This window comes from Myripristis murdjan, chromosome 17, assembly GCF_902150065.1.
Source record: "Myripristis murdjan chromosome 17, fMyrMur1.1, whole genome shotgun sequence".
NCBI classification, from domain to species: domain Eukaryota; kingdom Metazoa; phylum Chordata; class Actinopteri; order Holocentriformes; family Holocentridae; genus Myripristis; species Myripristis murdjan.
The window spans coordinates 8243535-8266808 of NC_043996.1; the positions used below are offsets into that span (position 1 = coordinate 8243535).

At 42.0% G+C, this 23274-nt stretch overlaps 1 protein-coding gene across 3 annotated transcripts in view; it reads left to right on the plus strand.

Moving 5' to 3' along the window:
- col15a1b (collagen, type XV, alpha 1b) overlaps positions 1-23017 on the plus strand; it is a 36717-nt gene extending 13700 nt beyond the window's left edge. Inside the window, exons 7-43 of one of the 3 annotated variants that reach the window (XM_030074642.1) lie at positions 44-158; positions 654-694; positions 882-1055; positions 1245-1271; positions 1650-1712; positions 2021-2107; positions 3361-3423; positions 3543-3701; positions 5760-5813; positions 7299-7334; positions 7760-7888; positions 8172-8231; positions 8357-8392; positions 8504-8545; positions 8846-8908; positions 9005-9040; positions 9419-9502; positions 9804-9869; positions 10352-10387; positions 10925-10987; positions 11342-11431; positions 12335-12370; positions 12564-12617; positions 13046-13102; positions 13256-13315; positions 14026-14070; positions 16679-16760; positions 17000-17025; positions 17452-17550; positions 17673-17817; positions 17998-18062; positions 18204-18335; positions 18649-18756; positions 19454-19528; positions 20250-20447; positions 20564-20679; positions 21251-23017. In XM_030074642.1, coding sequence (XP_029930502.1) covers positions 44-158; positions 654-694; positions 882-1055; positions 1245-1271; positions 1650-1712; positions 2021-2107; positions 3361-3423; positions 3543-3701; positions 5760-5813; positions 7299-7334; positions 7760-7888; positions 8172-8231; positions 8357-8392; positions 8504-8545; positions 8846-8908; positions 9005-9040; positions 9419-9502; positions 9804-9869; positions 10352-10387; positions 10925-10987; positions 11342-11431; positions 12335-12370; positions 12564-12617; positions 13046-13102; positions 13256-13315; positions 14026-14070; positions 16679-16760; positions 17000-17025; positions 17452-17550; positions 17673-17817; positions 17998-18062; positions 18204-18335; positions 18649-18756; positions 19454-19528; positions 20250-20447; positions 20564-20679; positions 21251-21470 — 3042 coding nt within the window. In that variant the 3' untranslated portion in view covers positions 21471-23017. The remainder of the gene's footprint in view (positions 1-43; positions 159-653; positions 695-881; positions 1056-1244; positions 1272-1649; positions 1713-2020; positions 2108-3360; positions 3424-3542; positions 3702-5759; positions 5814-7298; positions 7335-7759; positions 7889-8171; positions 8232-8356; positions 8393-8503; positions 8546-8845; positions 8909-9004; positions 9041-9418; positions 9503-9803; positions 9870-10351; positions 10388-10924; positions 10988-11341; positions 11432-12334; positions 12371-12563; positions 12618-13045; positions 13103-13255; positions 13316-14025; positions 14071-16678; positions 16761-16999; positions 17026-17451; positions 17551-17672; positions 17818-17997; positions 18063-18203; positions 18336-18648; positions 18757-19453; positions 19529-20249; positions 20448-20563; positions 20680-21250) is intronic. The other 2 variants (XM_030074644.1, XM_030074643.1) reach the window with 2 other exon arrangements.
- Positions 23018-23274: the final 257 nt, after the last annotated feature.

Genomic DNA, 23274 nt, shown 5'->3' on the forward strand with positions numbered 1-23274 from the left:
TGATCATTTTTCCTCATCTTTATTTATTCCTCATCTCTCGTAGGAGGAGGACAGCGTTCCAGTCCGAGCTCCACCCACGGAGGCTCCAGAGGTGGAGATAGATGAGTACTCTGGTCACCTGACCACCACTGAGGCCAGTGAGGAAATGCTGATAAGAGGTATCAGCCTTAATTTATTGACATATTCAATTTCTGTCACAACAAAATGCAAAGTTTATCTGTTTAAACTACTATAGTAGCCGTTTGAGCTCTTCCATTCTAGTCACTAGGTGGCATCTATTTTGGGAAACTTAGGAAATCCTTTCATCTTAAGTTTACTCTGTTGCCATGTCTGATTTGATTGTATATCTATTGAGTTGGATTACAACTGTCATCAGTAAAATGGGATTTCTTTTTCCTAGACTAAAATAGAAATTGTCACGTGCTACTTTCTTCAGTGTTTCCTCATAGTGTAATGTTGAAACTGCTGGGAAACACCTAATTTCTTTTACACTTTTCAGGTTCAGTTCGGCATCACACTTTGGTTTTGTGTGATTTTGCTCTGTCTGAATAGAATCCAGTCTCTCGGGATGCATGGTTACGCTAGGTGGAGGAGTCTGTATTGAGTATTATGTTGTAGGATAAGCTGCTGATAATGTCATATGTTGTGTGCAGGCCCACAACAGACGGAGGAGCCAGGGGAGAGGTCAAGAGATGTACGTATTCTATTTGATTTGATTTGATTCTATTCTGTCACTTTCTACTGTTAAACTGCCTCCATGGACTAGATGAAACCTGAATAATGTCAAAACCTAGTTTGTACACCCATCACAATCTGATAGATGCATTGCCAAGGATTTTATCTATATTTTACACATCTCTTCTTTCTATTAATTTTTTCAGAGTCGTGTGTGGCAGGGGCCAAAAGGAGAGAGAGGGGATCCAGGGCCCAGAGGCCCCCCCGGTCCCCCAGGTCCTTCTCGGCATGGAAAACCAGTTGAACCTCAGCCAAGCGGGCCACATGGCCCAACAGGGCCTCCCGGACAGCCCGGACAGCCCGGGAGAGATGGACAGCAGGTGTGTGTGGTTAGAGTAGGATTAGGCCTTGGGTTTAAGTTTACATTTAGAATAAGGATTAGATTAAGTGTTTACGCTAGCAGTAGAGAGTGAATGATTGTGGATAGTCAGAAAGTCATCTGAGCATGTGATGTTCCCTCTGCTCTTCCATTTTCAACCATCAGTACTTGCCTCTCTTTTTCTCCACAGGGAAGCAAGGGGGAAAGTGGAGAGCCAGTAAGTTATTTATTTGCTCTGTCCTCCCCCTCTCTGCCTCTCTCATCTTCTCCCTCTCTGTGTTTCTCAGATTGTCAATTTCAAAGTAGTTCTACTTCAAAACTCCATTTCAGCAAGAAATGAAGTCACTCACTGAAATTTATCACCCACTCACCAAAATATACTGTGGATAATACTGTCTTTTTTCTTTTTTTTGCAATGAATGAATGAATGAGTCAATCAATCAATCAGTCAATCAACCAATCACTCAGTCAATCAATCTGTATGAGTCAATCTCATCTTAATAAAATGGTAATATTGCATATTGGCTGTGGTGTCAGTCCTGTTACTGTGTTTTTTCATTGTTATGCCCTAACCGAGCTGTGTTTTCACCTCCAGGGTGAGAGAGGACCTCAGGGCTTTCCAGGTCTGCCTGGAGAGGCTGGAGCCAAAGGAGAGAAGGTACTGCAAATAGAGTAGACTCAACTAGTAATTTATTACTGGGATGGCTCATTACTTAAAGTAACGTCATGGCCTGTTTTTTAATCTTTTTTAATATCATCACTTTACTGCCATGGAGCAGCTACTTATTGCACAGCTCACTACAGTAATTTTACTTTGCATCCCAAATTATTACTAAGTCTATAGGAGACCAGGTTTATCCTCTGTATGCCTTTTGCTTTGTGTTCTCTGCCACCCCCTCCTGCTTTCATTCATGTCCTCTCTTCTTGTTCTCCTGTCTCTCTCCTTCATGCCCTCCTCCTTTCCAGGGAGATCCTGGAGTTGGTTTACCAGGTGCTATCGGCCCACCTGGCCCCCCCGGGCCTCCTGGCCCCCCCAGATCACGCAGTGTTCCTGTGAGTATCTTAGCTTAAGGTTATTAAAGTTATAAGTTGTCATCCAGTATCTGTAAGGCTATAACCAGTGTTTCTCCTATCAATCTATTGGCGGGGCGCAGCGCCTCGCCAACGGAGCCTCCCGCCTTGCCTGAAAGTCACGCTAAATTTAATTTAACTTAATTAATTTTCAAGTTAAAAAATAAATAAAATCACAACAGAAATAATTTAACATCATGTTTCTATACCTGCGCCCATCCACAAGCAGACAGAGAGAGGAGGAGAACAGAGGAGAGTCATGCTACCCCCGTAAGTGAAATAAATAATTCATGTCATGTCGACTCCAACCGCCTGAAAAACAGGTGAAAATATTGGTGTTTTTTAAACGCACGGTACGACAGCCTGAGTCGACCACCAGTGGCGAAGATGAGTGCATTTGCACTCCTCCAGTCCCCGGTCCAAGTCGAATGAACACCCACATGGGCCTTCCAAGCACTACAGCCGCAGGTATGAGTTCTGACCAGAGCTGTAGCCCCCTGGTTGAAACGGCCTCCCTCCTCCTGACAGGCCGCTCAAGTCGACTCATCACCACCAAGATGAGTGTGTTCCCGGTTCAAGTCAAATGGACACGGGCGTTTCAAGCACTACTGCTGCTGTTACTTACTACCAGAGCCTATTCTATTACTATAGATTAATATAATATAGGTGAGTCAATGAGTACAAATCTGAAGAATATTGAGCAACTTATTAATATTGTCCCCACCCTCCAAAATGTTTGTGTACCCCCAAAGCGCGCGCACACACACATCCCCCCTCGCCAAAGCCAGAATCCTAGGGGAAACACTGCTATAACATTATCACAAATCAAAAGAGGGATAAAAATTTTAATATCACTCTTTTCCTCAACAGGTACTTTTTTTTTTTTTTTACAAAAGATTTTGGCATTTTGTCCTTATAGTTTATACTTTAAAGGTCACTCATGTTATTAAAAGGCACTCATGTTATTGTCCCATGTACCAAACCAAACCTATGTGGCTCATTAAGTAGGCTAAGTGCTGTGTTTGCAAATACTGTTTGGTCCAGACCTGCTGCACACATTAAAGTGGATGTAGAGAAGCGAGAGTAACCTACAAGTCCTATGGTCCTTTAAACCTACTAATGCATCATGGTTAAATTAAAATATAGCTGAGAATTATAAATCAGAATCAAGTGTCAGCCAGGCATTGGGGTCACAAACAGTGTGTGAACCTGTGTGTTTTTATTCTGTGTTTCAGTATGGACCAGATGCCCTGGGCTCTGGCTTTGAGGACCTGGACAGCGACGCTGAGCTCATCAGGGTAAGACCACTAGTCTGCTCCTGAGATAGTCCTCACAAGTCCCCGTTGTATGACCAGAGAAAAGCAGTTTGGAGTTTGCATTTTCAGAATTTGCCACATTAAAAGTATCTCTCCTCCAGGGCCCTCCTGGTCCACCAGGGCCTCCCGGACCTCCTGGACTTCCAGGAATCTTGCCATCATCGAGCACAATAGACGGCCTCTCTTCTGGGCAAGTTGGACCACCCGGTGCCCCTGGAAGAGATGGCCTGGACGGGCTCCCAGGCAAACCCGGACTACCAGTATGTGGCTTTGTCAGATTAGAATGTTTTTGTGTGTTAAAGTTAGCTTCAAGTATATGAACTGGGATAGTGTGCTTCAGTCACCGCAAACCTATTTGAGAAATAGAGATATGGTAGCTAGAACGTAGCTTTAGGCTGTTTTTATTACCACTGACTAGTATCTCCTCTCCTACATTTCCATTTCTCTTCTTATATTGTTTTTATCTGCTTGCAAGATGATGTGTTTTTCATTTCCAGTAAAATTCCATCTGTTCTAGGCTGTGTGTTGGTCCTCTTTAGCTGTAGTGTCAGTATTAGTTGTTTTATATGTGCATGTCTTTATGAGTGACCAGTCTGTCTTCTATCCTCCCTCTGTCTCTCTTCTTAACTGCTTTCATCCCCTTTTCTCTGCCTATTTCACCCTCTGTTTCTCCTTCCTTTATCTTTCTTGTCTTGTTCTTCTGTTTTCCCTCTTCTGTCCCTCTCCTGCTGTCTATTCCCCTCTCTCTCTCTCTCTCTCTCTCTCTCTCTCTCTTTCCCCCTCCGGTCTCTGTTTCAGATGTTTGAGGATTGGTTTAGTGGGTCTGACGGTTCAGGTTTGGGCTCAGAGCTGTCCTCTGAGCTCGACCCAGACCTTGGCTCTGGTTTCAGTTCTGGTTTCACTTCTGGATTCAGTTCTGGTTTCACTTCTGATCCCAGTTCTGGCTCTGGTTCTGGGCTTGACTTCGAGTCCGGTTGGGGTTCAGGCGAGGTACATTGCCCTGGTTTACTTGGTAAACCAGCAGGCGCTAAAAGGCAGAAATGCAGCCGAAAGCCAGAATATTGAGGCAGTAAGTTAATTTTACACCAAAAAAAAAAAAAAAAAAAGTATTTTAATTCGTTGTGCCATGTGTTTTCGTCCTGTTTCCACAGCTGTAAAAAATAAGAGGAGGATTTTTACCTGTGCAAATCCATTCAGAGGTTTATAGCTGACTCATCTGTTGTTCCGGACAATTTCTCATCAAATGATGAATATGATGGTATCTTTTCTATAGGGCCCAATTTGTGTCAAACAGTGACACTCATGAAAAAGACAAATTCAGTTCACTGCCTCAATACTCAAGCTACTGACTGTATATCATCTCCAACCATGTTATCTTAACCAACCGCTGGAAGTAATTTAATGAAACGGCAACTGGCTGAACTGAAGGTGTTTTCACCTCGCTGGCTGAAGTGCTGTGTGATGAGAGCAAGGGTGTGTGTGTGTGTGTGTGTGTGTGTGTGTGTGTGTGTGTGTGTTCATGCCTGCTTTATTTGCCTTCCCACCTTTCCCTGGCAGCAAATCCCAATTCTCGTACAGCATCCAGTTGACACTGGATCAGATTTTGGGGTTAATTCACCTCCAGTTCAAATTTCATCATCAGCTGATTAAATGCAGTTTCACTGAACTTTCACTGGACTGAAAGGGAATGGACCCCAAACATGCTGTATAAGCCCTCGCCCTGAGTCTGAGCTGCCGTTGTTGCTTCCTTCAACATGGTTAAGGAGAGAATCTGCCTTTTACTCTATTCTGTGTATTCCAGTGGTTCTCAGCCAAATGCACAGTGTCCAGGCATGTTGATGTATCACGGAGTTAACTAAAGAATGGACTAGTATCCAACATGAAAATTAATGTTCAACAAAATGATTACAGATTTTATTTGACTTTCACAAACAATCTGTAGTTTAGTGAGCCTTGGTTCAGGCAGTCAGTAATTCATTTGCCTTGGAATGTAGTGCTTGATTGAAGGCTGAGGACTTCTGATGTTCTCTACGGTCGGCTTCTACTAACTATGTGGTGCAGAAACCTTGCTGTACTGTGGTGTAGTACAGCTACATTAAAGGAGCACTTTGACTTTTCAGGATATTGACAACCTCTAAAAAGTTAGTGTATTCCTTTAAACTGGCTGGCTGTCCCCTTTGAAAAGGCCGTTGCTGCTGTTGTCCCCTGCTGGAATGGCTAAAGGGTCAAATACTGGCTACTAGCATCATACGAATGCCTGTTCTTCACTGTTTGACCTTGTCTGTCTCTGCTCTATCTGTCTGTGTGTGCCTGTCCAGGGTCTACCAGGACGAGACGGAGCTTCAGGTCCAACAGGACCCCCAGGAGAGAAGGTGCAGTCATCAGCAGAGAATCAGCACTAGTCATCCTGGTAGCTTGGTGGGCCAAAGCAGGAGTTCTCATGTTGTTCAAGTCGAGGACTCCCAAATAAATATAGATACAATACCTCTTTGTTTAGGCGCAATTTCAACTGCAGGAGCTTTCCCCAGAGACTAGGAACCTTTTGAGGAACTGTCTACGTTTCAGCAATAGAGACCTGGGTCGAAGTGTAGTTTCAGGGCCAGAGAGAGAGATAGTGCAATCAAGGTGACTTTGCTTAATCTTTGTGGGTCTTTAGACCGCAGTGGAAACACAGACAGCAGCAGGTTGAAGGAACCTTTTAGTTCCTTGAAATGTTAACCTGGTAATACTTTCTCTGGGTAATTAAGGTGAAACACGGGCTTTTGTATGTGAGTTGTGATTTTGTACAGAAGTGAATGACTCTCTACACTTGGGCTGAGGAGATTGCCAAAATTATGCCAATGAAAAGCATGTGCATCATTATGTATTCTCTCATCAACTGATCATATTGTGAGTGAAATAATAGACCTTTTTAACAGCCATTTTGATATGAAATAGCAGACTAAACACAGGTGTTAGTAATGGCATTAATTAATTTTCTGTTCCATTTAAGTGCACCAGAGCCTTCCCAGTGAGCCAGCATGAACAATATCAGGGCCCTGGCGCTATTAGACCTAAATGGGGCAGAATCTGAGAGCAGAATGAATAGGATTTGTCAGTTCTAGTTTGTAAACATAGCATTCAGAGATGGCCCCTCTTCCCTGGCCAAGCTGAGCAGTGAGTTTTTGTTTCCTAGGATGGCAACGGTGGCACCTACCTGTCGAAAAGACAACAGGCCAACAGCAGCGGGTGAAAGCCAACCCCACATTCACTCTTGTTGTGAAACGAGCTTTGGCTTAGTGTTTCGCCTCACTATAGTTCCTTTTTTCTGTGGTCCATGACCACAATTTTTGTACCTTCCCGTTGGATGTCATGTTATCGATCTGGCACCATGCACTGTGATTTGGTGGGAGCTACACACCCACTGCCCAAAGGCCAGAAGAGTCCCAAGCTCAGGAAAACAAGAAAATCCAGGCAGAGGGCAGGGTCTCTCCACCAATGTTTTGACAACTGAGAGTCTATTCAGTGTTTTGTTTTGGTCTTTTTAAAAATAAAATCATAGTCATTCTGCCTTTAATTCATGTCATTAGTAACACCTGTGTTTACTCTGCTATTTCATGCCAAAATGGCAGCTGTGAAAAAGGTCTGTAGAGCCAGTGTCCCAGTATTGTGCTTGCCAGCTCACTGGAACGGCTCTGGTATCATATAAAATAATATATAATTCCAAGCAATTGTAAAATATGGACCAGCTCAGTGAATACTGATATAAATTTAGTTTCCACCGGTACAGACCAGATGTTTTCAGTAATAGAATACTTTTCTTTCTTTCTTTCTTTCTTTCTTTCTTTCTTTCTTTCTTTCTTTCTCTCTGAAAACAGGGTGAACAAGGGCTACCTGGGCCACCTGGACCAAAGGTAATATACCCACAGTATGGTACAAATCTTTTTTTCATTACCATAACAATATTCAAATAGTAATCCAAATAGCTTAGGGTGAATTTAAGTATGGTCCATTTAGATTCAACTGACAAAAAACTTGAGCGCATGACTTGATTGTTGAGTCTACATGGTTCTCAGTCTACAGTCTGGCTCACATACAAATTACTGCTTATTCCATGTTTTCCACTTCAGTTGATGCTTATTTTAGCAATTTCTGTTATTGCAGCTTAAAATTAGGCTACCTGTTATGTGTATTATGTCTTGTACTCCCATTTAGCCCCAACTTGTGTTGTGATAGTAAATAAATTTCTGGTTGAGCACAAGCACAGTTTAGAATAAGGTATACTAATATTAACCTGGCAGCTTCTGAGCATGCTTTTGACTCCTCTCTCTCTCTGTAGGGTGAATGTGGATCTGTGGGTGTGACGGGGGCCCCGGGTGCCAACGGATCCCAAGGGAGGAGAGGGCCACCAGGTTCCCCAGGACTACCAGGACCTCCTGGACCGCCTGGAGCCAGATTCTTTGTAGAGGTGACCTGTTTTACAACCCTGCAAGACTATATCTCTGCTGTATTATGAAAACTTCACATAACAAAAAGTCAGACTTTTGATAGTTAAAGCTGATTTGTTTGATTCAAATCAAACTTTTTGAATTTGCAAGAAACAATCGGATTGCATGCATGACACCTGAGTCCCTAGTTGTTTTACTCTTAAATTTACACAGGCTGTAGCAGCGCTTATGTCTGAATCACACCAGTCACCCTCCATTACCGTTTCTATAAAGTTCAACATGACAGTGTGTGTTTGTTTCCAGGACTTGGAAGGATCTGGGAGGAGTGACATGCTTATTGGAGCTGGAGTCAGAGGCCCACAGGTGTGTGTGTGTGTGTGTGTGTGTGTGTGTGTGTTTTGGACATGTGTATTGTGTCCTGTTGCCCACGCTGTATCGTCTTTTGTGCTTTGTCTGCAGACTAAAATGTTTTCTACCGTTTTTCCCAGGGTTCCCCTGGCCTGCCGGGCCCTCCAGGACCTAAGGTAGCTTATCCATTTATGCATGTACATGTAATGTATGCATATTGTATTAATCATTAGTAGCAAATACTGATTTTTGATTGGCTGAAATACTGCCTGTCATGTTGTCTGTAGGGTGAGGATGGTGCTCCAGGCACTCCAGGACTGTCTGTCAAGGTAGGTTGACTTTGAAAAGTTGCAAGTTTGAAACTCCCAAGATGGGATTGTCAAATATGATGCTCTATACTTTGTCTTTCTTTCTTCCATCCTTGCTGTCTCCATGGAATAGAATTTGTCAAGGGATGCAGGCATTTCCTTTTTATCTTAGCACATTTTAGCTTCTGTGACTATGGAGGTTGAGATATGGTTAGATAACAGTTATTAATTAGTTAATTAATTAATTAATTAATTTAGTAATTAATTCATTCATTTATGTTCTTGTAGTTTTCTCTTACAAGCTGTGCTCTCTGATTGCAGGGTGAGCCAGGTGACCCAGGGCCAGAGGGTGTCCAGGGTCTGGCTGGACTACCAGGTGCAAGGGTCAGTAGCTCTCTGTCGTCTTTATTATATTTATTTTTAAAAATAATGGTTACCAACATCCATGCAGCTGACCATTTCTCTTTCCTGTCCAAACAGGGAACCAAAGGAGAAAAAGGCAGTCCGGGATCCAAGGTGAAGTTGTTATTTAATAATCAAATGTATTAACACTGACGACAAGTAATACCTGATGAAATGGAACTAATGGAATCTGTACATGTATTTTAATCTCTTTTCTTTGACACCTTATGCCACTTTTTGCTTGTATCTTTACCTCTGAAGAGTATTACCTTCATTTAGTATCTTACTCACTTTACCTTTGGGCCAACAAGTCATTGCAGTTTATTGCATTATTAGTTATGTCAGAATGACAGATACTTTCCTCCATGTTGGATGTGCATACCTTCAGTTGTGCATGTCCATGGATGATTGTGTTATGCCCGTGAATTTGTGTCTGTGTTTATATTCTGGGGCTTACTGAATCCTAAATTCTTTCCTGTTTCTGTCTTCCAGGGCGATCGCGGTGCTGATGGGCTCAGCATCCCAGGACCACCTGGGCCTCCTGGACCTCCTGGACAATCCATCACCCTGCAGGATGTATGAAAACACACACACATTTTTTTGGTCACGGAAAATATCGTGGCGGTGTGTCTCCTCCACTCAGAAAGTTATAGGCAGTTGTCATTCAGCTAAATGAGCCATTGCTCTGACTGACTGATTGTCTTTACTGAGAGTCTAGCCCTGATTGGTGAATTTCTCTTACATCCAAATGACACGGGAGCAAGATCCAAATGGAAAAGGGATGACTTTCATTAGTTGGCATTAAAGCACTAAATATTACAAACATGTTGTCAATCCTGATACTTACTCTTGTAGCTGCTGTATGCTCTGTCCTCAGCTGCTCCTCAATGACACAGAGGGCATCTTCAACTTCACTGAGATCAGAGGAGCACCAGGGCCCATGGTGAGCACTCACACACTGCTGATGCAAAGTAGCAATGGCTCTTGTTAAAGAGAAACACCACGCCTCTGTTATGGCTGCTGTCTACCTCTTGATGTGATTTTGAAGTGCAGAAGTTCACCTCTGCCCTTGAATGAAGTCTTGTTAGTTGCCATTAATAGCATTCAAACAGATTGACTTGTAGCCCCTGAATATGTAAATAAAGTTTTGATTTTGTAGTTAGTAGGCTTCCAAGAGCTTTCTCAGTGCAGTGTGACATGTTACTGTGGGATAACAGAGATTTTATCATAATTTTACACTGCATCGTTCTATTTACCTACAGCTACCTACACTGATTTTTGGATATGTAGTGTGTTTTGAAATGCTGTGCTTTTGCATCCTCCCCTGTCACACTTTGTCAGGCATGACTATTGACCTATCGCTGCTGCTTTCGCTTGTGTGTGTGTGTGTGTGTGTGTGTGTGTGTGTGTGTGTGTGTGTTGCAGGGCGCTGAAGGCTTGCCTGGCAGAGCAGGATTTCCTGTAAGAATAATTTGCTATACCTCGCTTTATGCTTCACATGTGTTCTCACAGTTGAATAATGTGACATCTTAGACCCAAATTTGGAAGATGAGTTTGATTTCATTATGGAGATAAAAATTGTAATGTAGTGTTTTTCTTTGGCCATTGCCACTTGGAGATTTAACAAACATTCTGGTTTCAATTTTGCCTTTGCTCCCGTGGGATTCAGAGGCCAGGTAAAGTACATAAAGCATGTAAACAATCTGCAATATTGTTTGGTCTTAAAACATTTGTGTTTTGAGATCCTATTAAGCTCAAGCTTTGCTCCTGCTGTCAGCCACACATCTGTTTAAACTCCAATTTATGACATTTCATGTGATTTCATGTAATTGTACCTGAATCAATGGTTTTCATGACTCTTAAATCCATGAAAATCATGCAGTACCTACTACACAATTTCACAAGTACATTGCCAACAATCTGAAATGCAGTTGTCTTCTCTAGTTACTCCTCTAAAACTTCTTAACTCTTTTCTTCCCTTCTAACATCCCTACCCAGGGTCCTAGAGGACCAAAAGGAGACATCGGCCCTACAGGTATCCAGGGCCCCGCGGGGCTCAAGGTGAGAGCATTATTATGAATTTTTTTTTTTTAGAAAACAATATTCTGTCACTGCAAAGAGTTGTTGACTTAAGAGAAGGAGCTAAAAAGTGCAGCAAGAAATTAGATTTGATGGTACACCTCCCTCAGCAGGTGTGCAGGTAAAACACAGAACATTGAAAAAAGGATAAGGTTACACATGCAAAGTTATCACGCGCTCTGTATATTTTCCTTTATTTGGAATGCAACATTTGGTTCTTGGACCTTTTTCAGGCAACTGATCACCAAATGAAATCACATATATGTAACTTATAAGCATGAGCTCAGCAAAACTTCACATGATGCAGATATTTTATCTCGGTCTGTGTGCTCACAGGGAGAGAAGGGAGAGCCAGGAGTGACCATTGCTGCTGATGGATCTGTCATAACTGGACTCAGGGGCCCTCAGGGGCCCAAAGGCATCAAGGTACAAGATACATGACCACTGATCCCAATTCACCTTTCCCCTCAACTAACCCTTAAGCCCCTAGAAAGGCATCAAGGTGATTAGATGTCTTGCTCAAAAAAAACCCCTCTATGGTCTGCTGGACAAAGGATAATAATGTAACTCAGCATTCAGAAACCTCTTCCACCCTGCCCGTCCCATCAGTGGTTCATCATTACAAATACTTTCTGTGCAGCCAAGCTTTGTTCAAACCTTACTTTAAATTCTAGAGGAGATCCCAAGGATTCCAAAGACACCCAATCTGTCCTGTTGGAAGACATCTAGGTATTTCCTATTTGATGCAATGCTGCAATAAAACAATAAAACAATGGCATCTTTGGTTTGAATATTTGACTCGATATAAGTGAAATGGAGCTTCAGTGAAGTGCTGCAACCAGCTGATACATAATATGTACAGTAGGGGTCATTGCCCTACAATATGGAAAAATATGGGTTGGGTTATCTTAATAATCTAATGTACCTGCAGAGTTGCTTCCAGTCCATTTACATGTTAAGGTCAGAATTACTATTTATACATACATACCCATAGTGCATTACAGTACTATGGGTCAGAACGCACTATTAAACCTTAGTCCCTGTCCCTAATCAATACAATGAGGCTCAGTGCTTTAAAGAGGCTAAACTGGGACCAGATGCTCTCACTGTGAAGAAACAGCTGATTTTTTTTTTTTTTTTTTTTTTATGGATGTGGGTGGGCTGTAATGACATGCTAAAGAGGTGTGTGTGTGAACTGTCACAATACCCACAATAAGGGAGAACGGTGATAGCCTTCTTGTTTAAGTGCTGTTGGTATAACTCTAGTCTCTTCCTCCTGTGTCATATGTCATCCTTCACACTTTGTTGTGTTGCTTTTTATTTACACAGGGTGACCGCGGCTTCCCTGGAACTGCTGGACTTATGGTGAGTTCATGTTAAACACAGCATTAGTAACTGCAAACTCTGTATCTTCTGAAAATTACTTGCTTGTGCTTGTTATATTTTGTTGAGAAAAGAGCTTTACAAATCTGTTCTGATTGTTGTTGACTATTTGAGAAATGCCTTACAAATAAATGATATTTGTGTGCACACATCTATGTGTTTTTGTTTCTTTCAGGGTCCAGTAGGACCAACTGGGCCTAAAGGAGAATATGGCTTCCCCGGTCGATCGGTCAGTATCTGTGGACTTGTATGAGGCTGAGACGATGACTGTTCCCTCCTATAGAGAGGATGAGTCTGGGTGCTGCCCTTTAGTGAGAAGAAAATGAAGGAAAGAAGCCTGTCCCTAACCCTGTGCATGCTATGAAAAATAATGGTCCCATTTACTCCTTGAAGCCAGAGCAAATCTAATTGATTTCTTTGAAAAACATGATGTATTTCAAATGAAATGACAGGAAAATACCACAAAATTACCACAAGATTGCTACCTGTTATTTTGATTGTCTAGTAAAGACTGATTGTAACACTCAGTCAATCAAAACTTCTCTTACTCCCACATATTAACAGCAACATGAAATAAAAAATGTCTCTGTGATATACTGTATTGTATGGATTACAAATGCTGATACATTTTGTTCCTCTCCTGCTCTCTCTCTATAGGGACGACCTGGTCTGCCAGGGAGGAAAGGTGACAAAGGAGAATCTGTCGGCCTGCCGGTAAGAAGCTTCATAAGGGAAAGATCACACAAGCTCTTTTTCTCAAGCTCTTTACTCTTCTCATTGCTCTGAAACTGCCTGGAGGCACAGGTTTCTTCAGGATGTGTCACTTTCTCTCCTTGTTGCTTCCTATCTCTCTCTCTCTCTGTTCAGGGACCCCCAGGGCCTCCCGGCCCACCAGGACCTCCAGGAAAAATTCTCGGGCTCAAAGGAGTAAGTATGAATCTGTGCTTTCTTACATATCCGATTTTTTCGTCTTGTTTCACAGACATGAATTAAGTACAGTTTCCAACAAATCCATGAAAAACATCAGGGTAACACATCTCACATTACAAAACCAACATATCATCACTGATCATTGTTACCATTCCCTTGATTTTTTTCAAGAATTTATTACTAGAAAAAGATTATGCAAACATGGGGCAGCTGCTACCCATTGTTTTACAGTGAATCATGCTTGGTTTTAGAATGAGCAGAGTGAGGTGAAACCAAGGCTTTAAAGGAAATTATTGCTGTTGTTGGTGGAAAATGAAGTATCACTTTACTTAAGACAACATACATAAAGTAATGCTAAACCTTCTTTGAGTTGATTAAAGTGATTATTTTTAAGAATGTTAGCTGGAGGGTAGTCACCTCAATGGCAGGAGGCTAACAGTTAGCATTTGGAGCATCCAGCCAGTATCCAGCACTCAGTAGCAATGAGAGGGAAAAAAATGGGTGAACTATATCCTTTAATGGGAATAAGAAACAACAACACTGCAGTGTTAGTGTTTTTGGGTGGATTTTTTCTTTAACATTTTAATTAGGCTTAATCCATGTCTGTGAAGCTCACCTATTGTTTTTGACCCTGACTCGTGCTTGGTGACACTCATTTCACCTTAATCATGTAGTCTGAATACCATGCTCTCCTTTGAATCCTGAAGACAGTGTTCCCGGTGCGCCCCAGACCGCACTGCAAACAGGGACGAGTAAGTCTGAGTCAGAGCATCTGATTGGTCTGTTTCAGTTTGGAATCAGGCCATCCGGTGGGTCTGTTGGTGTGTGGGTGTGGCAGCATGGCAGCGCTCTGGTCTGCGCTACAAACAGCATCACTTATTTCTCCCATATTCCCCGTCCTCCTTGTCCTTGCCTCCTCCCTGTTTCCTCTCCTCCTTTCAACAAAACTACTCATCTGTGTCTGAAGCCTCCTTTAGCTCCTGAAACGGTTTAGCTGAGTGACATTTACACCTGACAATACCATGTGTCTTTAGTATGGATGAAAATCAAATTCCCTTCCCCCTTGCAAAAAATAGGCTGACAATCATGTCACAATGCCTCATAGTAGTTATGGTGTAAAGGGTCCAAGGCTGAATCCAAACAGTGCTCCCTCTCTGCTTGCCTCCACTCTCCTTTCTCGCTTCATCATCTCAAAGAAGAGGAGCTTTGACAAGGAGGCGAGGAGAGAATGAGCACCACTGGTACTCAACTGTGTACGTCAGAGCTGGTGGCAAATCACTTTTCAGTTCAGTCACATCTAAAGGCAAATATGAACATCAATGGAGCATATATTCTCAATTATTCCCTGGATGTGACAACTATCAAATGCTAAAAGTTTTTTTTTTTTTAATCTGCTTCCTGAATCGATTGTATTGAAAGTGTTGATGAATCCAGCTCTGATGTGTTTTTCATTAGTTGGGATGAGGTCTTTGAAATGCACAGCCCCTTCTGTTATGATGCTGGGTATGTGGGTGCTGCACTGCTATAAAACGTCCTCCTCAAAGTGTCCTCTGTGGCCACTGTGAGCATTACGGTGCCTCCCCTGGCTAAATTCCAATCAACAAATCTGGTGAAATGCAGGGAATGCAGAGAAGTTCTTATCACAGCAGCAGCAAAAACACGTTTTGCAAAGTCTAATTCTATCGTTAAAATCTTCCCATGATGGTTGTTGCTGGAGATAATGTGGAAGAACCCTGCAGATTGGAAGTTGGCTCCTAACTTCTTAGTTTCTGGGTGTGGTGAAGGCTTTGACTATAGATGTATCTTGACTGCCTTGTTGCTCAACTTACATGTTAAATGATAACAAAAAGACCAAAATCATCCAGGTATCCTTAGATTATTTGCTCCGGTGCTCCACGCTAACTCTTTAGCATGCCCTATGTTGAGTGACAGTAAGCAGCTAGCATGATCCAAATTAACAAAGAAGTGCTTTCAGTCACATGACCTGTGTATTCACACAGTCTCTGATTATCCAACACCTTGACTTCCTATGCAAACAGGAAATCCCTTGATGTTCAAAACAGGAATGTTAATTTTATATCCTACTTTGTGTTATTATCTGTCTGTTATGCAAAACTGTCAGATTGAGCGAAATATTCTGCCAGATCACTTGACCCTGTAGCTTTAGACCTGCTAAATGTTTTCATTTTCACACTTTGAGGTAGTTCTAGTGGCTGCTATTGCTGTGTTCACATCCTCATTGCAGGATCATAGGATGGTTCAGAAGCTCCTACGTCACGGTTTGCAGAGGAGGATGTCAAAAATGCTGTTGCATTCGTGTGCTTTGGAACTTAGAGGCAGAAAAGTTGTTGCAGCTTATTAATTATAATGAGGCTAATTTTAACCACCGAGCATGGGTTTTTCAACTGGTTCACAAAAACAACCCCAGCAGAGAGCTCAGCATGTGTATCAAACAAGACCTTAGGTTTTAAAATTCTAGCTGAGTGGGTAGCTGAGGTATTTTCAGATCAAATTTCTTATTATTCACAGAAAACTGTGCTGTGGCAGCCATTTTGAAACATCCCAACCAGGCCAGTTTGTGTTACTTTTAGAATCCCAATTTACCCAGTCTGATTGTACAGCTTGGTAGGGTGTTCATGTGCACTTCCTGTTTGAAAACTGGAACATCTGATAAACTCAACAGCACATGAATGGGGCGTAACACTCAGACAGTGAATGCTATGCAATGATCTGCCAAGGACACATGGATGATTTTGGGTGTCTTAAGTTGTCCCTTGACAGAAAAGTTGACCAAGGGAGCGGTTTCCCAGAACTTTGTGTACTGCTTGGAGGCCAAAGGCATGACATCAACTAGTGCTTTAACACAAACGAGTGGCAAAGACCTCCAGGTCGCCACATAGTGAGGGTTAGTTACTATGAAAAGCATCCTCTGAAAAATTCAGAATAGTTTTACCATCATGTATCAGCTCGGAGATTTGTTATGAATCTATTTCAGCGTACCTGACCCTTAACCTTTTCTCTTGTAACCATAAAGTGAAGAGGAATGGTGGAGGAAGGGCTGTATGTGCTCAGCATGCGTCCCTTGTATTTAACAGGTGTTTTTTCCAGTGCTGGCAGCAGTTTTAACCTATGACCTCATTGTTTTGTTATTTACCTTTTTCTCTGTTTTAAGGCCTTTTGTGTACCTCTTACGCTTTAACAACTAAATGAAATCAATCCATGTGCTCAACAGTCTGTACGTTTGTGTTGACTGTCTGTTTGTGCATATGTGCTTTGCTTGCACAAATATGGCTGTATCTGTATGTGTTTTAATACATGTGCACTTGTGTGTGTGTGTGTGTGTCGTGTGTGTGTGAGTAGGAGTCGATGGTGAGGAGAAGCTCAGCTGGAGCTAAAGGAGATAAAGGGGACATGGGATTGCCTGGAGAGCCAGGCACATCAGGTGCGAACTCAATAACAAAAAAATGCCCCTTTAGCTGCCAGTGGCTTATTTTCACTCATGCATGATATGCCCTCTCTGAATTTTTTTTAATGGGAGGGGTGCAAAATTTTGAATGAAAGGAATGCAGCAATGAAAGCAGTTAACACATTATCTGAATACAGATGTAGTTAACACACTTGTATGATGACAAACATCTGCTCAAAGCTATTTGGCTCATCCTGTGTCATTTTTACTCTTAGAGCCCATGTTTCCTGAAGGAGTTTTGGTGAGTCTGCTGTTTTTTTATATCACTTTTATGCAAAGTCACATGGCCAAATCACAGAATAATCCCCAAAGGTGTAGAATGACGATGCATGTGATGCTAACTGTTCCTACTGAGGAAAGAAACATTTATTCTCTGTCAAATTTAACAGAAAACTCAAATCTGTTTTTTTTTTTTTCCAAATTAATATGAGAGTTTATTCCACTTAACACTTACCACTACCACTTCCCTTTTCAGATGTTTCCTCTTGGTGTTTTTGGTCAAATTGACACAAATTATTTGGAGAAGAAACAGCTTGTCATTTTCACCTTCAAGAAATGATTTCAATCCCCATTCACAAACACCAATAGGGGACTTCTATTTAAAATGATTGAAAAACCTGTTTGGAGGTGTGGTTTATCTATGTGTGTGTCTGTATGGCTCCTTAAGGGTGCTAAGGGTGAGATTGGCTTCCAAGGTGAGAAGGGAGAGAAGGGTGACTCCGGCTTACCCGGTCCTCCAGGACTCCCTGGGAGGTCAGGATTGGTGGTGAGTTCTCCTACTAATTGGCACTATCTTTTGGGTGAATATACGTCTGTGGGATCTGATGACCTACAAGACAAACTGGACATTTTTGCGTCAAAAAATCACACTCATTTATTTCTATGTAGGGCCCCAAGGGTGAGTCCATTGTGGGTCCCCCGGGTCCTGCTGGATCCCCTGGCCAACCTGGCACCCCTGGGTTCGGACGACCTGGTCCGCGTGGACCCCCTGGCCCTGCTGGACCGCCAGGACCTGCATCTGCATATGGATCAGGTACACTGTGTGAATGAAAGGCAAAGAGACAGAACAAAGAGAGAGAGAGACTGTTGAGGTCCTCAAACTTATTTAGCTCAACTTCTATCAAGAAAAGCTGAACTCAGAAAGCTGGGTTTAAGGTGACTGATGTTTCTGTTGTGTTGCTGTTAATTGTTTACCGTGTATCCTTGTTCCCAGCTGTCAGTATCCCAGGCCCTCCTGGTCCCCCCGGCCCACCTGGATCCCCTGGTTATGCCAACCCGGTATGATGCTGATATACTCATGAATAAGCACTGCCTGATGCTTATACTTGTCTTTTGCCTGAAACATTTGTCTGGATGTGTGCACACTTAGTTTCTCTTTGAAATACTAAGAAGATAGGATTTTTTTTATTTTTCCCCCAGGTCACCACCTATAAGACGCTGCATGCTCTTTCTAGAGAGAGTTACCGGGCGGCAGAGGGCACCATAGCTTATGTGTCTGACAGGGGGGGAGAGCTGTATGTCAGAGCACGCGACGGCTGGCGGAAGGTTCAGGTGTGTGCGGCTTGTGTGTGTGTGCTTGATCATTTCCTTAATATATTGTTTTAAATTTGTCTTATGAACATTTATTGCATTGTCTCTGATCAAGTACATTAATAAATGAGGTGCCATGATACATGTCACACACTGTAGTAGTAAAATACAGAAAAATAACTATATATATTATTACTACCTTCCTTTTTATTCAGTGATTCCTGCAATCCATGTCAGAACTGTGTCAAGGTCTAAAACATCCTTTAACTTGACTGAAGTGGCTTGGATTGCTCAAATCGAATTGCACTTACTTGTGTGTGTGTCCTTTCTTCAGTTAGGAGGGTTGATCCAGCTGCCACCAGAGGGACCGTCCTCCTCAGCACTATCTCAGTCCCTCAGCAGACCAGGAGAATTGAGCAGACCACACAGGATACACAGCCAGGTCCACACACACACACACACACACACACACACACACACACCAACACACAGAAAAGCCACAGCATACTCTGATCCGCAGATGATGGCAGGTTCTATCTGTAACCTTTAGGAGAGATGGGAACTCATCAGCTCCTCTTGATGGCTTGAGTGTGTTCAGCATCACGGGCTAAAACGAATCCTGGCCTGCACATGAATAAACCAAACAAATGTGTTTAAAATTATAGGAGACCTATAACAGCCATGTTATTACTGGTGACACTTCCATGATGAACTATGCTTGTCAAAATCTTCTGTGTTAATGATGCATAAGTGGGAGAAATCAAGGAAGTAGCAAATCCCGAGTTTCTGTGTAGTAAAATGCGATGAGGTTATTATGTGAACAGTTTTTCCAAGTAGGAAGCTTGTATTTATCTGGTGTGAATTTAGTAATTAGCCTTTTTCACAGCAGCCACGTAAACATGAAATAGCAGATAAACACAGGTGTTACTAATGACATTAATTAAGGTTCTGGTCGGAGCCTGTCCAGTGAGCCAGCATGAACAACAGCAAGAAAAATAAAACAGCTTTAAACATATCCATTCAAACTCCATTTAATTTGACAGTGTTTTTCATGTTACAAAAACTATAGAAAAAACACAGCTCCTATCATAGGGCCCTTTAAAGAAACATCATTTGCAATGTATGTGTTTGTTCCATAGGAGCTTCAGGAGCCGAGCAGAGGATATCGGCCCAGCCATAACGTAATGCCACAGGAATTCAACTCTGTGCCAGGGGTGAGCAGAAAACACACAGACAACCCAGAACACACACTTAACCCACACACACGCCTACACATGAATACACGTGCACATACACATGCATAACTTATACATTGCACATTAAACACTGCATGTTACACTAACCATACACTGTACCTTCCATGACACAGATGAGTATGACATTCAGATGGCGCATCAGTTTTATTTGAAGGTATTCATTATTCTATCAGAATTATTTTTTATTTGAATCCCAGGAGCCCATGGACAGGCTCTTAATGAAATTCACACTTTTTTTTTTTAGCCGTAGTTTAGTTTTTCTTTTTCTTTTGTAATTTTTAAACTTTTTTTCCAGCGATTGTGTTGTAATTTTCTTGTTTTTTTTTTTTTTTTTAAAGCTTTTTTCTTAAAAATCTTTATTATTTTATTATTATTATTTTCTTTTTTGGCTAATTATCTGATCTTATATATTTATTTACTTTATTGTAAAATCTGGTCATTCTGGTCATTTTCATGTATTTTTTTTTTCATGTCATTTCTTGCTAATTTGCTAACTGCCTTTTTTCCCATGTTTTTGAAAGAAATCAAGTTTCAAAGATTTGAAATCACTCCATTTAGACAAAGCCTATCAATGCAAAACCACTTTGTAAGCTCCCTTTGTTTCCTCTGTCTCTGTGCTTTTTCCTCTTTTCCTACTCAGACCATTTTCTGAAGCCCTCTCTTTTCTTCTCTCTCCCAGCTCCATCTTGTGGCACTGAACGCCCCGTTGAAGGGGGACATGCGCGGCATCCGGGGGGCAGACTTCCAGTGCTACCAGCAGGCTCGAGCCATGGGTCTGACGGCCACCTACAGGGCCTTCCTGTCCTCCCACCTCCAGGACCTGGCAACCATAGTGAGGAAGGCCGACCGCACTGACATGCCAGTGGTCAATCTCAGGGTGAGGAGACATGTTACTGATGGGCCCAGAGGTGGGCTGCAGCACACCTGGGTGGTCTACCTGTTTACTTTGGACTTGTTGATGTTTTGAGTTCACTCGGTCTTCTCTGCTCTCAGGGCGAGATGTTGTTTGACAGCTGGATGTCAATCTTCTCCGGGAATGGAGGCGTGTTCAATACAGGCACGCCCATCTATTCCTTTGATGGACGCAACATCATGACTGACTCCGCGTGGTAAGTGTGTGTGTGAGCACGTCACTGAGTATATTTGTGTTTTAGGAAATGAGAGTCCACATCCAAATTTATCTACAGTTACACTCGTAATTTCAATGCTCGTGTTTATTTGATCATTAACATCAGGTTTTATGGCATGTCAACTTGCATGCGCACTTACACCATTATGAAATTTACAATAACAGCTGCAGCCTTTATATAAATTGCGTGTTTGTTACCTTGTTCACCTTATTCCACCACACCCATTTTCAAGAGTTCATAGTTTACACACTGAATGCATATGCTAACTTAGCTAAAGCATAGGCTGAGCTAAAGATAGATGTTTTGACTGTCCACCAAGTTGTGATAGAGATAGTTTTCATGAATTTTATGTTACTTATACATTTAGAAATAGAGAATGTTAAGATGCTTGATTACAGGATCAGTTGTTTTATTAACCTTAGTCTAAAAAATCTTCACGCATAATGGCAAAATCAGCCGCAAAGATGATAATCAGAGCAGCAAGACTTTGTCAAAAGTTCTCTCTCTTTCTCTGTCACACCCATTCTGTGTCTCTCTCCCTCTCTCCCAGGCCAGAGAAGTTGATATGGCACGGCTCCACTGCAGCGGGCATCCGTTTGACCTCCAACTACTGCGAGGCATGGAGGACGGCCGACTTGGCGGTGACGGGCCAGGCCGCGCTCCTGCAGACTGGCCGGCTGTTAGGACAGCACACCCGCTCCTGTTCCAACCACTACATAGTGCTGTGTATAGAGAACACCTATGTGGGCAACACGCATAAGAAGAATTGATCAGAGGGGAGACACAAGTACACACAAAAACACACATGCAGGCATGGTGAAAGTGCAAAGTAGAAAATGTAACAATGCACGAGAAGATTTGAACAAGAAATGCGAGCACACACACACACACAAGAACGTAGGCAGATGCACATCCATGCAGAAACACACATGATGCTTGGAAAACACATTAAGGGCACTTTTGTTCACTTATGCAAGCATGCAGATGAAATACTCACACACACATATGCAACAGGGACACATAATAATGTTGCATTACAGTGAGCAATACCTTCCACTGAGGTTAATTCAGATATTTTTTTTCCAATTTGTGCAATTTGACGTTTGATTGCAATGCCACAGCTGCACGTGAAAATGTCTTTTCACGTTGTGATTGGACTGCACCACTGATGTAAACTGGCCAACCCACGCTAAATCGAAAGAATCCATCAGTGGGCATGCATCCGTCCAAGTCAACACTCCCATGTTATTTATATTCACTAAGCATGTGACCGTATATCGCCATACAAGATACTAGGATTTGACACAGTCACAGTATTCTCTGAAATCCCAGTTGTGTAACTGAAAAATGGATTGGGATATCGTACTGCCAGAAGCTACAGCTGACCACAACTGGGTAAAATCATTATTAAGTTGGTATCCCAGTTCCACGGCAGGGAAATAAGATATTGCCCTCTTTACCCTTACTTCACTGAGTCATTCCAGAAATTATTTAATTCCCCATTTTAAGGGAAAAAAGAGTAGATGTGCTACACGTGTTCCATTCCAGGCAACTAGCTTTTATTTCAGCCTCATTACTGATATCACAACTGTATCGTGGTGCCGACCCAGCACTGTGTATCAGTGTGTTTTGAGCTCTGAGTTTCATTCCATCCGTCTTCATTCACCTTGTTCTAGAGGCTTCCTGAGTAAAGAGCTGTGAGCGATGCATACAAAAGGCTGCATTTACACTGGAGAATAAAGCCTACTGGTCAATGTCACGTTACCTAGATTTTTCATGTTTAAAATAACCAGGTGTGATTCACATAGAATATTTTTTTTCTTTCAGTACAAAAGTAATCCGAAGTATTTCAAAGTTACACATACATAATGAGATTTAACTGATCAAACTTTTTTTTTTTGTTTTGTTTTTTTTTTATCACTTGACTGAGTCTTCAGTTCCTGGACATCTTTACCAAGTTCTCACTTTGCTCTTTTAGTCTGTCTGTCCCTTGAAGAAAGATGTACAGTCATGTAAAAGCACCACCATCCAATCACAGCATCACTTCTCCTGCCTTTCATCTGACCTTTGGAAATCCAAAGGACTTGGCTGAATTTTCCCTAGGAACCTTTTGCCACTGAGATCTGCTTTGTTCCAGTGAAATTTCCACAAAAAGATAAAAGTCTGATCTTGAACCTCCCAATCTGGGAGGTTCACTGTTTTGTTAAACCACACTGACACTGTTTTGTTAAACCAAGATTTAAAAGACCAGAGTTTGGTCCTATAAGGTTAAGCATCTGACCTCAGGGTTAGAAAATATACAAATTTAGGGTTTGAATTGGCTTGAGTTTTATTATTATTATTATTATTTTGTCTGTATAGTTGCTCTCTCTTTCCCATCTCCCATTCACATTTACCCTCCATTATCTGGGGGGTAAATGTGAATGCAGTAGAATAAGCAGTGTGTTTGATTGCTATAGTCTTTATATTCACTATCCACACTTCAACTGTTAGCTCCATACTGTAAATAACAAGCCATAACAACAACCTGTATGCAGTGTGAACACAACAGTCAAGGCTAAAAAAAAATGCAAA